Source organism: Equus caballus, chromosome 14, assembly GCF_041296265.1.
Source record: "Equus caballus isolate H_3958 breed thoroughbred chromosome 14, TB-T2T, whole genome shotgun sequence".
In the NCBI taxonomy this organism is placed as follows: domain Eukaryota; kingdom Metazoa; phylum Chordata; class Mammalia; order Perissodactyla; family Equidae; genus Equus; species Equus caballus.
Window position 1 is genome coordinate 77,619,889 of NC_091697.1, and position 16,989 is coordinate 77,636,877.

General features: G+C 34.3%; 1 protein-coding gene across 1 annotated transcript in view; it reads left to right on the top strand.

Annotated features, from left to right (window-relative positions):
- Positions 1–16,989, top strand: part of PJA2 (praja ring finger ubiquitin ligase 2) — a 76,907-nt gene that overhangs the window by 34,892 nt on the left and 25,026 nt on the right. Inside the window, exons 5-6 of the mRNA XM_001504586.5 lie at positions 5,574–5,759; positions 16,263–16,448. Of these exons, the coding sequence (XP_001504636.1) occupies positions 5,574–5,759; positions 16,263–16,448 (372 nt within the window). The remainder of the gene's footprint in view (positions 1–5,573; positions 5,760–16,262; positions 16,449–16,989) is intronic.

Here is a 16,989-nt window from a genome sequence, read left to right on the forward strand (position 1 = left end):
AAAAGACTTATTGTCTCAGGCCTAATCTTTAGGTCTTTGATCCATTTTGAGTTTATTTTGGTGTGTGGTGAAAAAGAATGGTCAATTTTCAATCTTTTGCATGTGGCTGTCCAGTTTTCCCAGCACCATTTGTTGAAGAGACTTTCTTTTCTCCATTGTAGGCCCTCTGCTCCTTTGTCGAAGATTAGCTGTCCATAGATGTGTGGTTTTATCTCTGGGCTTTCAATTCTGTTCCATTGATCTGTGGACCTGTTTTTGTACCAGTACCATGCTGTTTTGATCACTGTAGCTTTGTAGTATGTTTTGAAATTGGGGATTGTGATTCCACCGGCTTTATTTTTCTTGCTCAGGATTGCTTTAGCAATTTGCGGTCTTTTGTTGCCCCATATGAATTTTAGGATTGTTTGTTCAATTTCTGTGAAGACTGTTCTTGGGATTCGGATTGGGATAGCATTGAATCTGTATATTGCTTTAGGTAGTGTGGACATTTTAACTATGTTTATTCTTCCAATCCATGTGCAAGGAATGTCTTTCCATCTCTTTATGTCATCACCTATTTCTTTCAAGAAATTCTTGTAGTTTTCATTGTATAGATCCTTCACTTCCTTGGTTAAGTTTATCCCAAGGTATTTTATTCTTTTCGTTGCGATTGTGAATGGGATTGAGTTCTTGAGTTCTTTTTCTGTTAGTTCATTGTTAGTGTATAGAAATGCTACTGATTTATGCACGTTAATTTTATACCCTGCTACTTTGCTGTAGTTGTTGATTATTTCTAATAGTTTTTCTATGGATTCTTTGGGGTTTTCTATATATAAGATCATGTCGTCTGCCAACAGCGAGAGTTTTACTTCTTCATTACCTATTTGGATTCCTTTTATTTCTTTTTCCTGCCGAATTGCTCTGGCCAGCACCTCCAGTACTATGTTGAATAGGAGTGGTGAAAGTGGGCACCCTTGTCTTGTTCCTGTCCTCAGAGGGATGGCTTTCAGTTTTTGTCCATTGAGTATGATGTTGGCTGTGGGTCTATCATATATGGCCTTTATTATGTTGAGGTACTTTCCTTCTATACCCATTTTACTGAGGGTTTTTATCATAAATGGGTGTTGGATCTTGTCGAATGCTTTCTCTGCATCTATTGAGATGATCATGTGGTTTTTGTTTTTCATTTTGTTGATGTAGTGTATCACGTTGATTGACTTGCGGATGTTGAACCATCCCTGTGTCCCTGGTATAAATCCCACTTGATCATGGTGTATAATCTTTTTGATGTATTGCTGTATTCAGTTTGCCAAAATTTTGTTGAGGATTTTTGCATCTGTGTTCATCAGTGATATCGGCCTGTAGTTCTCCTTCTTTGTGTTGTCCTTGTCAGGTTTGGGGATCAAAGTGATGTTGGCTTCATAGAATGTGTTAGGGAGTTCTCCATCTTTCTCAATTTTCTGGAACAGTTTGAGGAGAATAGGTATTAAGTCTTCTTTGAATGTTTGGTAGAATTCTCCAGAGAAGCCGTCTGGTCCTGGACTCTTATTTTTGGGGAGGTTTTTGATTACCGTTTCTATTTCCTTACTTGTGATTGGCCTATTGAGATTCTCCATTTCTTCCTGATTCAGTTTGGGGAGATTGTAGGAGTCTTGGAATTTGTCCATTTCTTCCAGGTTGTTCAATTTGTTGGCATACAGTTTTTCATAGTATTCTCTTATGATCTCTTGTATTTCATTGGTATCTGTTGTGATTTCTCCTCTGTCATTCCTAATTTTATTAATTTGTGATTTCTCTCTTCTTTTCTTGGTGAGTCTGGCTAGGGGTTTGTCAATTTTGTTAATTCTTTCGAAGAACCAACTCTTTGTTTCATTGATCCTTTCTATTGTATTTTTTGTTTCAATATCGTTTATTTCTGCTCTTATTTTTATTATTTCCCTCCTTCTACTGACTCTGGGCTTTGTTTGTTCTTTTTCTAGTTCTGTTAGGTGTCGTTTGAGGTTGCTTATATGAGCTTTTTCTTGTTTAGTGAGGTGAGCCTGTATTGCGATGAATTTCCCTCTTAGGACTGCTTTTGCTGCATCCCAAATGATTTGGTATGTCGTGTTCTCATTTTCATTAGTCTCCAGATAAAATTTGATTTCTTCTTTAATTTCTTCAATGATCCATTGTTTGTTGAGAAGCGTGTTGTTTAGTCTCCACATTTTTGCACCTTTCTCTGCTTTTTTCTCGTAGTTGATTTCTACTTTAATAGCATTATGATCAGAAAAGATGCTTGATATTATTTCAACTCTCTTGTATTTATTGATGTTTGCTTTGGTTCCCAAAATATGGTCAATCCTTGAGAATGTTCCATGTGCACTTGAGAAGAATGTGTAACCTGCTGTTTTTGGATGAAGTGTTCTATATATATCTATTAAGTCCATCTGGTCTAATTTTTCATTTAATTCTATTATTTCCTTGTTGATTTTCTGTCTGGATGTTCTGTCCATTGGTGTTAATGGTGTGTTGGGGTCCCCTACTATTATTGTATTGTTGTTGATGTCTTCTTTTAGTTCTATTAAGAGTTGCTTTACAAATTTTGGTGCTCCTGTGTTGGGTGCGTATATATTTATAAGTGTTATGTCTTCTTGGTGGAGAGTCCCTTTTATCATTATATACTGTCCCTCTTTATCTGTTTTGCTTTGAAATCTACCTTGTCTGATATTAGTATAGCGACACCTGCTTTCTTTTTGTTCATTATTAGCTTGGAGTATTGTTCTCCATCCCTTCACTCTGAGTCTGTGTTTGTCTTTGGGGTTGAGGTGTGTTTCCTGGAGGCAGCATATTGTTGGATCTTGTTCTTTGATCCATCCTGCCACTCTGTGTCTTTTGATTGGGGAGTTCAATCCATTTACATTTAGAGTGATTATTGAGATGTGGGGGCCTACCACTACCATTTTGTGTCTTGTTTTCCGGTTTTCTTCAATTTCCTTAGTTTCTCGTCCCATGGTTTAATCTGTTCTGATGTAGAGCTGCTACTCTCTGTTGTTGTCCTTCTACTTATCTCCTCTGCTCGTGGTTTTGTAGCCCCTTTCCTTTTTTGGATTTTTCAGGAATGAGGGTTTTCCTGAGGATTTCCTGAAGAGGAGGTTTTGTGGCAATGAACTCCCTTAATTTTTGTTTATCTTGGAAAGTTTTTATTTCTCCATCGTATTTGAAGGATATTTTCGCTGGGTAGAGAATTCTTGGCTGTAGATTTTTGTCCTTCAGATTTTTGAATATATCATTCCACTCTCTTCTAGCCTGTAAAGTTTCTGCTGAGAAATCTGCTGATAGCCTGATGGGGGTTCCTTTGTAGGTTAGTTTCTTTTGCCTGGCTGTCCTTAGTATTTTCTCCTTGTCATTGACTTTTGCTAGCTTCACTACTATATGCCGTGGAGTTGGTCTTCTTGCATTGATAAAGTTTGGAGATCTATTGGCTTCTGTCACCTGAAGATCCATCTCTCTCACCAGATTTGGGAAGTTCTCAGCCATTATTTCTTTGAATAGGCTTTCTGCCCCTTTCTCCTTCTCTTCTCCCTCTGGTATACCTATAATCCTTACGTTGCATCTCCTAATTGTGTCTGATAATTCTCAGAGAGTTTCTTCATTTCTTTTTAGTCTTGCTTCTCTCTCCTCCTCTGCCTGCAGCAATTCTATATTGCCATCTTCCAAATTGCTAGTTCTTTCCTCCATATTATCGGCCCTACTGTTCAGAGCATCTAGATTTTTCTTAATCTCCTCTATTGTGTTCTTCATTTCCAATATTTCTGTTTGGTTCTTCTTTATCGTATCAAACTCTTTTGTGACATAGCTCCTGAACTCGTTGAGTTGTCGGTCAGAATTCTCTCTTAACTCATTGAGTATTTTAATGATGGCTGTTTTGAAGTCCTCATCATTTAGGTTATATATCTCACTTTCTTTGGGATTGTTTTCTGTGTATTTGTTACTTTCTTTCTGTTCTGGAGATTTAATGTATTTTTTCATATTGCTTGATGTTGTTGATTTGTGCCTCCGATAAATATATTGACTTTTGATCATAGACATTCTTTTTGTATTGAAATTTGGAGATATCCTGTCAATTACATTAATTCATAAAAGTTCAGAAGTTTCATGTGCTGTCTTTCTGAGCAGAATCATTCTCTGAGTGAATTATTTAAAAAATGATGTCTTCTTTTAAGTAACTATGTTAAAAATTGCCACAAATTCATACAGAAAGCTTACCCTAATTGTTAAAGAAATAATCAAAATTGGAATTGGTAATTTAGCTTTGAGTTTGAGAAGGTTCATAGTCAAGGAAACTTAGTTTAGAAGTTCCTTTAAAACTATTTTCTACGTTATTTTTGACACTGATACAAGTCTAGAAATGATTTACTTGATCTTTCATTATTCTTTGGATCACAGAAAATTTTTACAGACTATAAGCAACTTGGGCTTATCTAAAGGAACACCTTTTATTTGATACGCAGGGGCTATGTTTCATTCCTTCTCCAGGATGTTTGTGCCCTGCTGTCCATCATTTACCGAAAATTGGAAGTTGATTTTACTTTTACTACTTCTAACTTCTCAGAACTCAGAGCTGCTTTTTGTTAATAGCATCTTGATCTCTTGGATTCATCTGCCTGTAGAAGGAGGAACTCACTAACTAGTCTAGGTATTAATATACCATAATCATAAAGAAAAGATAATTTCTTACCAGTTACCACTTCCTTTCAAAAACATAAACTAAAATTTATCTTTTGATTTCTCAAAAGTCATTGCACGAGGGGAAATCTTTAAGGGAATTCTGGATCAGATTGTTGATATGTTTGAAACAGGCATTTAAGATTTACTTTCAACACTAAAAAGTAGTATTTTAGCCTTTAGTAGTCTAAGATGATGAGTGCTTTAAGAGTAGTTAAATGTAATCTAATTAACCAAAGTTAAATATAACCAAAAGTAATTGTCTGAGGTTCTTTATTAACCCTTTTATCATACCTTTTGGTTCACAGTCCTACCAAAGGACTTCAGTAAAGATTTGTCAGCCCTGCTTTTCATGAATTTGAATCTTCATCCATTTTAAAGTCGTTCGCGAAAAAGGAAGGAAAAAAATAGTTAAGCTTTTAAAACATGGTAATTGTGGAAAGTTATTCATAGAGGATATGTCATCAATTGTCAATATGTAATTAGAAATTTGTTTTAGTCAAGTCAGGTGAGAAATAAATCTGTTATTATTAATTCCAGATAGCATTTAATTTATGATTACCAAATTATATTTAAATTTTTATTTAGAAATATGTCTAAAATGTGAAGAACCTATACCTAAGCACCATAGAATTATTTACTTTAGTGAAGAAAATAATAAATTGGTAATCCATAACTTGCCATATGCTATATTCATTTGAAAAAGTTACATTCTGCTGAATATGTTTATTTCTGTATTTATTTTTAAGATATTTTAAGAATTGAACTGACACCTGATGCAGCATGTGTGGCATCAGTTGTCCACTCTGTACCATCATGCCTGGTTAACACTCCAAATGATTAGTGCACATGTAATGATGGTTTATTTTAATACTGTTCTGAATTTGCAGTTCAGAATGCAGTGATGGAGAATGGTCTGCTTCTTTGCCTCATCGGTTTTCTGGTACAGAAAAAGATCAATCCTCAAGTGATGAAAGCTGGGAGACACTGCCGGGAAAAGATGAGAATGAACCTGAACTACAGAGTGATAGCAGTGGTCCTGAAGAAGAAAACCAAGAATTATCTCTTCAGGAAGGGTATGTTTAACAGTGAGATTTGTTATTTTTATGTGTATTGTACAAGAATAGTATACATCACATTTAAATGTTGGGTGTGCCGTTTATTGCATGTAAAAGCCCTATGTAGGACCAGTAGGTCCTACTGATTTTTTCGTTGTGCTTTTGGTATTATTTTACAAAGAACAATTAAATTGAAAATACTGGCTATTTCAGTGTCTTCTGTTGAGCTACAGTATGTTTCCACTTTGCCTTATTAAAGAAAACTTGGGCATTTAAAAGGTCATTTTGATTGAGTTAAATATGAATGAATTACTGCCATTACTATATAGTGGAGATAATGGCAGGGGAGAACGAGCAGCCCCAACAGGGAAATCAGTGATTGATTCACAGAAATGGATGCAGTTGCAGAAGTTGAAGTTTTAATATTCCTGTCTAATTGCATTGGATGATATCTCCAGAAATCAGTGATTGATGGTAAACATCTTTGTCTTTTCCTAACTTTAATGGGAGTCTTGTAGTTACAGGGATTGTCACACTTATACTGTAAAGGCCCAGATAGTAAATGTTTTCAGCTTTGTATGCCATTCTATTGCAGCTACTCAACTTTACTGTTGTAGTGTAAAAAGTAACTGTAGACAATATGTAAATGAATGGGGGTAGCTGTCTTCCAATAAAATTTTATTCATAAATAGATGGTGGGCTGGAAATAACCTGTGGGCTGTAGTTTACCAATCCTTGCTCTAGTATTTCTAGAATGAATCTGGCTTTTAGGTTGATTGCATACACACATACAAACACATTTTTTTTTTAATCACACTAAGGAAATATCCCTCTGTCATTATTTTATAGGCTTCTAGCAAGAATGTTGAATTTTATTAGTCTTTTTAACATCAATGGAAATGATCATAATGATTTTTCACTTTTGACCTAACAATCATAAGGAATTCTGTTACTAGATTTCCTAATATCCAGCTACTTTGCTTCTTGAGATAAACCCAACATGATCACATAGTCATGATTTATTGTTGTTTTAATGAGCTGCTGGATTCTGTTTGCTTATATTTTACATAGGATTTTTATATTGAGACCCATCAGGGCAACTTGTCTCTAGGCTTTTGTCTCAATATCAGTTTGATCCTAAAAGAATGTGTATGTATGTGGTTTTTTGTCTTTTGTATCTTTTGGTATTTAAATAGCTTATTTATTCCTTTAAAAGTTGCTTAGATACCTTATTGTTTAAATAGCTTATTCCTTTAAAAGTCGTATTTGCTTGTGAAACCTTCTAGGCTTAGTGTTTTATTGTAAGGGAGTATCTCTTTGAATTTTCTTTGCTTTTCCTCTGATAATTGGTTAGTCTCTCATGGGATCTATTTTGGTAAATGTGTTTTCTTAGGAAAAAACTCTTTTGGCTTAGACTAACTTTAAAATTTGTACTTCTCAAAGGTATAAATTTCCAACTTGAGATTAATTCTGTAAGAAAATCTGGGGATAAAATATATTAGAAAATCTTTAAAGAAAGAAATTTTCAAACATAATTGGTTTTGACAGTAGTAGATTGAAGTGGCATTGTTTTCCTCTTCCTAGTTGTGTGTTCAGTCATCTTATTAAATGTTTCCTATGTAATTTGAGATAGTGATTATTTATTCATTCAACATATATATAGTGAGCATTTAATATGTGCCAAGCATTGTGCTGGCTCTTGGGATTATATCAGTGAACAAGACAAATAAGATTCCCTCGTGAAACTTACATTGTGGTGGGAAAGGTTCATAATAAAGAAGATACAAACATGACAAATTACAAGCTGTGATGATTACTATGAAAAGAATAAAATACTATTGTGATAGACACTAACTGGTAGGTGCCTACATTAATTAGAGTGGGCAGGGAGGACTTCTTAGAAATTGACTTTTGAGCTGGATCTAAAGGATGAGAATTAGCAGTTGAGGAAGAGCTTTCTAAGCAAAAGGAAAGGTAAGACGAAGGGTATTGAAAAGGAAAGTGATTTCATGTATGAAGGTGGTGGGGCTGAAGTGAATGAGTGAAAAGGAGAGTGATATGAGATGAAGTGGGCAGGAACCAGACTATGCACGTCACACAGCTTCTGGAATTTATCGAGAGAGCCCTGAGATTTGAGGTGGAGAATTGATTTGACAGACATTTTCAAAAGATCACTGTAACTGCTTTGTGGAGATTGAATTGGAAAGGCACTAAAGTGAAAAAAGATGGGGAGTGAGTCAGGTTGTTGGACTACAGGATGGTAGTGAGGATTAAAGAAAGGTAAACCGGTTTGAAAATATTTTTGAATTATAAAGAATAGGATAGATTGGGTGTGAGATAAGGAATGATGAGGAGTCAGTTATGACTGGGTTTTTTGGTTTGAGCATTGAGTAGATGTTAATGTCATTGAGAGTCTAGGGAGAGCACTGGTAAGTAGGAACTCCTTTTGGAAGTTTTAAGTGACAGTTAGACAGACATGCAGCAAAATGACAAGTGGGCACTTGGATATTTAACTTTCAAGTTTAAGAGAAATGTCCCGGATTGTAGTTAGGTATAGAGATATATGAGTCTAAACAGAAACACGTTTGGAAGTCATCAGCTGCTTGCATTCATACCCTATAATAATAAAACTCAGTAATTTGTTAAAAAAAATAAAAGTGGAGGTGGGGGGACAGGATTAAAACACTGGACAGCAATAGTATTTAAGTCGGCAGGGGGACGATCAGTGTTGAAGTGTGTTGTTTGGGAAAGGGTTGAAAGGTGACTTTTGACATGTTAAATTAGTATGGTAAAGTTTCAAGAATATACGTACTGAAACCTGTAGAGGAGGAAAAAGGAATTAAGAAGTGGAAAAAGAACATTTAAAGTCAATCCAAATAAAAGTAAAGAAAGGAAGAAAAAGGCATACAAAAGGAAAAAGAGAGATGAAAAAGGTGGAATGTAGGAAGAGTCTTATGATAAATATAAATTGCCTAATCTCTGCTTGTAAAAGACAAAGCCTCAAATCAGTTGGCTTTAGAGTTAAATGCTGTTTACAAAAGAACACGTAAAGCATAAGAATATAGAAAGGTTGAAAGTAAAAGGATAGAAAATGATATTTCAGGCAAATACTAACTAAAATAAAATGGAGTAGTTGTATTAATATCAGCAAAGTAGACTTCACAAAAAAGTGTCATTTGGGAGAATGAGAGTCACTATGTAAAGATAAGTCCAATTTACCAATAAAATGGAGCAGTTTTAAACTTGAATGCACCTAATAAAGTAGACTCAAAATATATAAATCCATTTAACCAAACTAGAGAATGCTGACAAATTTATTGTCATATTGGGGAATTTTTAAATACCTTTTTTAATTACTAATAATTCATAGATATAAACAAATTCGTCTATCTTTAGCAGATTTTAATAACTCATTTAAATATGGTTTAATGGACACTCCATCCTGTGGGATACACAAACATACAAAAATTGAACATGTAATAGGCTACAAAACACAGGCTAACACATTTCAGAGAATCACTGTCCTGCACACTGTATTTTCTGACCATACTGCCATTAACTTTAGAAATAAATAGAAATTTTAAAAAACCCAGTAACATTAAATTATTCATCTTTCTAAGTAACCAGTAGGACAAAGAAGAAATCATAATGGAAATTTAAAATGTTCGTAACTCAACAATAGTGAAAATACCACCAATCAAAATTTGTGGGATGCAGTGAAATTGGTATTAAAGGGAAATTTATCTTTATAAGTACTTATGTTAGAAAAGAAGAAAAGCTGAAAATGGAGGAGCTATGCGTTTAACTTAAAATAGCAAAAGGAATATTGCAATAAACAAAGAAAATAAGAGTTAGAATTAGAAAAGCGAAAGTCAGTGAATTAAAAAACAGAATAGAGAAGATCAAAGAAATCACAGGTTGATACTTTAAAAAGATTAAGAAAAACAGACAGTCCACTTGGATAGTGAACAAGAAAATAAAGACAAGGCACAAATAATACTGAAATACAAAAATGGATACAGCTACACAAACAGTAAAGATAGGATGGAGTAAAAGTACAGTAAACTTTGTACCAGTGAATTTGAAAACTTAGAAGAAATTGACAAATTCCTAGAAAAATAGAATTTACCAAAACTCACTTAAGAAGAAATAGGAAGCCTGAATACTACTGTAACTATCACAGATATGTAATCAACGGTTTAAAATCTTCCTGTGGAGAAAACAAACAGATGGTTTTCGAGCTGAGTTCTCCTACACTGAACCTTTAAGGATCATATCACTTCACTCTCTGAGAGAATACAAGAAGAACTATTTCTCCAGTCATTCTAATAGGGCCAGTATAAAAGCCTAATACGAAAAGAGTATGTGAAGAAAATTATAAGCCTATTTCATTCGTTAAAATACATGTCAGAATCTTAAACAGAATTATTGGAAATCTGAATTTGTAAGTGTATTTTTTTTTAAAGATAAAACTCAGTTACCAATCTGAGTTTATTCCAGAAATGCCAAGGTAGTTTCACAAGGAATACCTGTCAATGTCGTTCACCGCATTAGCAGAATACGAGAGAAAATTCATATGATAGATTGTGTAGGTACAGAAAAACATCACTTAGTAATGTTCAACACCTTATCATGATAGAAACTCAGAAACTAGTATTAGAACAGAATTTTCTTGACTTCATAAAAAGTACTACAAAAAAATCAATAGAAATCATTTTCAATAAGGAAGCATTAAAAAATTCTCCCCTTAACGTCAGAAAGCAAGACAAGGATGCTCACTGGTACCATTTCTATAACCATTGTGACAGAGGCTGTAGTTAGCATGGCATGGTGAGAAAAGAGTAAAAAGCAAAAAGATATAAAAAGAAGAGGAACTGAAAAGAAAAGAAACAAACTGGAATAATATATTTGTAGAATCTAAAGTCTTAATGTACAGAATGTATAACGAACTCCTAGAAATCAGTAAGAAAACCTGACAGTCGAACTGCAAAATGATCAAAACTTTGAGCAGGTAATTCATTGAAGGGGAAATATTAATGGTGAATAAAAATATCAAAAGACACTTAAATCATTATGATCACAAGGAGGTATCATTTTTTACCCACCCATTAGATTAGCAAAAATTAGGAAATTTGACAATGTCAGCTGTTTTGGAGGATATGAATCAGTTCTGACACACTGCTTGTGGAGGTATGAACTATGTCACATTCACTAAAATTATGTAATAATTTTAACATCTGTTTGGTAGACTACCCAGCTATTCCACTTTTAGGTATAAACTCTGGAGAAACTTTCTCTTATGGCCCAGGAGTTGTGCACAGGAATGTTCATTGCAGTACTTTTCATGAAGGCTATAAAACTGGATATTACTCAAATATTAATTAATAAGAACATTAGTGGTGTATTCATATGTGGAGTATTATACAGCACTGGGAATGAATGAGCCACAGTTACATGCAAAAATGTGGATGAATCTTAGAGATACAATGCTGAGTGAAAACAACCATTCCTGGAAAAATAATGTCTGTGCTGTTTCATAAAGCTTAAAAACAAGCTGAAATAAATATCTTGTTTAAGTACACAGAAATAGTGAGGACTTCTTTCACAAAGCAATGGAACAACAGCATCATCAAGAATAGTGCTTTTCTCGGCGGTAGGGGCAGGGGTGAGGCCAAGGGGATAGGATAGGTGTAGAGCACAAGATGTATGCTAGTCACTGGTAATATCCTAGTTCCTGATTTGGGTGGTGGGTTTACAGATGTTCAATATAGTGTGCTTTGTAACTTAGATTGTGTATATTTTGCAAAAATATTTGGGGAAAAAGTTAAAAAATAAAGATAATTGAAGGTGAGAAAGTGGAGACAGTCACTGTTCCCATTTCTTTACAAAAGGACAGTGGCCATAGGTAGATGTTTGACCTAGAAGAGTGTTGTCCTTACCCCTCCCAAACTAGAAACATGATTCTTTGCTTATAGAATGTTCCAGAAGAGAGTGACTAATAATTATAGGAAAGATGAAGTTCTTGAGAAGATGAGGAGGGTTAGGATCCAGATCTCAAGGAGAGGGCCTTTAGGACAGAGACTCTTCCGTTGTAACTGGTGGGAAGGTAGTACGGAGATACAAGTGTAGATGAATCTGTAGATTTGCTGGTGGAAGAAAAGATGAATTTGGTGACTTCAGTATTCTCATTGTTACTAGATGTTGAGAGTTGGAGAGGACAGAAAGATTGTGAAATTTAAGGAAAGAAGAAAAGATGGGAAATAGGCTTTCAGAGAGCTGGACAGCAAACTTAATAGGTAAACACTGAATAATTGCGGGATGGTACTTAGTGTCCATTTGAGATTTATATTTTTGAATTTAAAGTTAAATTAGTAACATCACACTTGTGTATTTTCCTTTGGGCTTTTCCAGCTATTCTGGTGACTTTGCAAACTTTTTATGTAAATACTCTTAAAAATTTTTAATAAAACTTTAACAAATATTTTTCCTTTCCTGTTAACACTAAATTTATTAGAATAAAGGAACAGTTCTTCAGATTAAGTTCTGGGATTCTGTCTTTGTGACTGGATGGCATGATTTTGTAAGCTGTAATTCCCTTTTGGCTTTTTGACTCTTAATTCAAATTTCAGTTACTTTCCTTTGTTCTTCATCTCCAAGATAGGGATTTGAAATCTTAAAAATTTACTATACAATTAGAAGTATTAAAAATGAGCTTATACCTAAATCTTAGCAACTACTTACATATGTCTTGAGTTATAAAATGAAAACCAGTTCGTTAAATAGCAGTTAGGAATGTTTATTACATTCTCTAGGATTTTAAAAATAAATTTTTTATAATATAGTTAGATTATTTTATGAAAGGCTCAGCCCTTTAAAATGTTGATATTAACTCAGAGATTTAAAATTCTGTGCTGCAAATAAAAGATACTTGAATTGCTGATTTATTAGCTAAAGGAAGCCACTCAGATTTGTAAAATCAGAGTACTGTAGTTAGTGGTTTCAGTTCTTTAATTTGATTTATTTGCCTTTCATTTTCTTCATTTCTCAGAAAATTCTATGATGCATGATTATATGATGGCATATTTTAAAACTTTTAATGGAAATGTCTTTAAAATACTCAGTTTATTAATGCATTTAATAATTTTAATACTGCTATTCATGTAATGTTATTAAATTTAGTTTCTGTTATTGAGAAATAGGAATCTTTAATCATAAAGGGACCAACAGTCTATTTATCTGAAGCTTTGAGGTAACATTGTAGCCTACAGGGAGAGAGAAAGAAGACTGAGATACTGTTCTAAATGTTTTCAAGGTTTTTGAAGCATTTCAACTTAGATTATATGCTTACATTCCCATGGGGATATTTGTGTCTGTTAGCTACACAAAATGAAAGGCTTTTTTTTTCTTTTCTTTGAGGAAGATTAGCCCTGAGCAAAGTACTGCCAATCCTCCGCTTTTTGCTGAGGAAGACTGGCCCTGAGCTAACATCCATGCCTATCTTCTTCCACTTTATACGTGGAACATATACCACAGCATGGCTTTTGCCAACCGGTGCCATGTCCACACCCGGGGTCTGAACCGGCAAACCCCAGCCTGCCGAGAAGCAGAACATGGAAACTTCACCACTGCAGAAAGGCACTTTTGACCCTATTGTTCAAAATCGTTTTTCTTTCTTTCTTTCTTTTTTTTTTTGGTGAGGAAGATTGGCCCTGAGCTAACATCTGTTGCCAATCTTCCTCTTTTTGCTTGAGGAAGATTGGCTCTGAGCTAACATCTGTGCCAGTCTTCCTCTATTTTGTGTGTGGGATGCTACCACAGCATGGCTTGATGAGTGGTGTGTAGGTCTGCACCTGGAATCCAAACCTGTGAACCCTGGGCTGCCAAAGTAGAGTGTGCGAACTTAACCACTATGCCACTGAGCTGGCCCCAGCGTCTTTTTTTTTTTTTTAAGGGCAAAATTCTTTTTGTTATGTTATCAAGCCAACTCTGGCCCAGCACAGTGCCACTCTTCGAGTCTGGTAAATTTTGTGTTAAACAGTAGGAATTTATATCAGCTTTATGTAGCATGTTGAAAGCATATGCTATGTACCACTTATTTTCTGTATCTATAACTGTGTTATCATGAATCATTAAAGATAGAATCAAATGTTTAAGCAAAACATGTAGTCAAGAATTGCTTATATAGTAAAAAAAATTAATGATATGTTATAAATTGTTTAGATTCAGAATGATTTCTTATTTTAGTCTTCTTCTGCTTTGAATTTAAAAAAACCCATAAATGAATATTTATTTCTTATACTGAATCATTTTCACCAATATGTTTGACGTTTATGTTATATACTTGAAATATAGAGTAACTTAGTCATTTTGATGTCTGTATAATAAAAAAAAAGAAATGTATTTTTTGGTAGGAGTATATTAGAAATAACAAAAATTTCCAAGGACTGTTCCAGGTTTAATCTCTAAGTTATTTGTTTTTTAAAAGATTGTTTTTCAAGGATTTATTATTACATTTGCAACACATACAGCAAGAGTACCTATTATGTGCCCAGCACTTGTTAAGGGGGATGTATGTATGTGTGCCCTTGAGAAGCTCCCAGTCTAGGAGGAGACCAGTGAGTCACCAGAGGAATTACAGTACAGTGTGCCAAGTGCTACCATGAAGGTGTGAACAAAGATCTGTTGCTTAGGAATAGCAGCAGATCTTAGGAATTTTTTATTTGATTTTGTATTTTAAATCCATTTGGAGTTTAAGATTTCATTGGACCTAATTATGATGCATGAAAGGAAAACATCCACTATCTATATATTAGACATTAAAACTTTAACAAAATAAGTATATGTTTATGCTAATTTCTCTGATTTTACTGGACTGGCTATACTGGATAGTAAATCTTTTAAACCTGTTATTCTGCAGTGTAGTTTAGGATCTGAAATTAAAGAAACATTTATGAGTTTAGGTATAGTAAGAGATACTGTTTCTCTATTTAAAATGTGTTGCTTCTTATGGGTGAACATTGTCTACATCTCTTTCATTAATGGAAACTGAATTTGCATGTTAGAATGAGTACTGATCTGCTCTTAAAGTTGAAATATATAAATTGTTGTATAACATTATTTCTCATCTTAAAACTCAAACTAAAATTCAGCTCTGCCAAGAGTATGCTCTAATATTTAACCTTTTGATATATCCTTTTGATATAACTCAAAGGTATTTTCTGTTAAATAAAATGAATTAAAATCCTACGAGTATAGTTTGTTATTTAAAATTTCATAAAAACAGAATTCTTATCTTTTGTTCAGTTCATTGCAGCCTTGAAATGCTTTTTCTTTCTCATGTATTATAGTTAATTTTTCTCAATTTGATCCTTGTGTCCAAATTTTTGGTGTTTTGACTTTTCCATGAGTGTTTTCTTTAACGTGTATGTTGTAAAATTTAACAGTCTGTCTGTCTATAGCTTCAAGGTTTTGCATCATACGTAGAATGATGCTGAGATTTTTGTAAAAATTTCTCTCATGATTTTTTAGGACTTTCATTGTTTTACTGGTGGGGGCTGGTGCTTATGCACTTTTAAAAGTGGCTCTGGAATTTATTTAACGGTAAATAATGACATACAGATTTAATCTCCCTCCTTCCAGGTGGATACTCTGTTGTCCCAGTGTCATTTATTGAATAATCCTTTTCCTTATTGTTTTGAAATGCTTCTTTTATCTGTTCCTTATTTTCTTTATCCGTACCACTCATTTGTCTGTCCCTGATCCTATGAGCTTATTTTCTAGTAGGAGAAAGACTGATAATAAACAAATAAGAAACTGTAAGTAAAAGTAAGTTCTACAATGAAAATAATCAGTGATGTGGTAGCCAGTGACTGGAGAGCTACTTAAAATGAGTGGCCAAGGCAGGCCTCTGAGCAGATAACAGTTGCTCTGACCTGAAATTCACGAAGGGAATGGCTATGCAAAAATCCGGTGAAAGAACGTTCAGGTAGAGGAAATGACCCCAAAGTGGAAACCATCTCCATGTGTTCAAGAATAGAAAGAATAGTATGAGTGTAGTAAATGGGCAAAAGAGTGGTGAGAGGTAACAGTTGGAGAAGAGGGCCGAGGAGAAAGCGTGTATTATGTAGGGATTTGTAAGCCAGACTGAGGAATTTGGATTTTATTTTAACTGTGAAGAGAAACTACTGAGAGCAGTGTTTAAAAATTCGCGAGTTGTCTAAGGTGAATTTTTATTTTTCTCCTTCAAAAAGAGGAAATATAGGGGCATAGATAATTCATATCTCAAATAGGTTCTTACATAATTAGGAGCTATTTCTATATACATATGACCCTATAACAAATTTGCTTCCCTTTTACATAATTCTACAGGTGAAGACAACATATTTTTAGAATCATGTAAGTACCGAGAGTTTAGAGCTCAATGAATAAAGAATCTACTTGCACTATATAGAACTCTTTAAAGAAAATTTTATGATGTGTTTTAAAATACTATTTTTTCTTCCCTTAAAATGTTTGTATTAGGGAACACACATCCTTGGAAGAGGGAGAAATTCCTTGGTTACAGTACAATGAAGTCAATGAAAGCAGCAGTGATGAGGGAAATGAGCCCGCCAATGAATTTGCACAGCCAGAAGCGTTCATGTTGGATGGCAACAATAACCTTGAGGATGACTCCAGTGTGAGTGAAGACTTAGATGTGGACTGGAGGTGTGTATGAAGCATATTACCATGCTTAACTGTTCATGCAGTAGGCTTTGCTCGTGATTCTCCATTGTGAAAGCTGAATCTCTGATAGCTAAGAAGTGTTCTGATTTTCCCATCTGTTGGTTTTCATCTTCAAAGCTCATTTTAGATGTCGTTTCCCACATGGACTCCTTCCTACTTATTCCAGTCAGTGACCTTTTTCTTCTTTGACCTTTAGCTCTTTAAGCTCACCTTATATCCTAGTTATTTCTACACTCATGGTTTGAGGTTTCTGACTTTTAAATTTAGCTTTATTTGCTAAATATAGCACTTAGTATAATCCTTAAAAAAAAAAAAGATAATACAGTCGTGCGTTGCTCAATGACAGGGATACGTTCTGAAAAATGCATCATTAGGTGATTTCGTCCTTGTGTGAATATCATAGAATGCACTTACACAAACCTAGATAGTATAGCCTACTACACACCTAGGCTGTTTGGTGCGAATCTTATGGGACTGCCATCACCGTATATGCAGTCCATTGGTGTGATTGGTGCATTGGTAT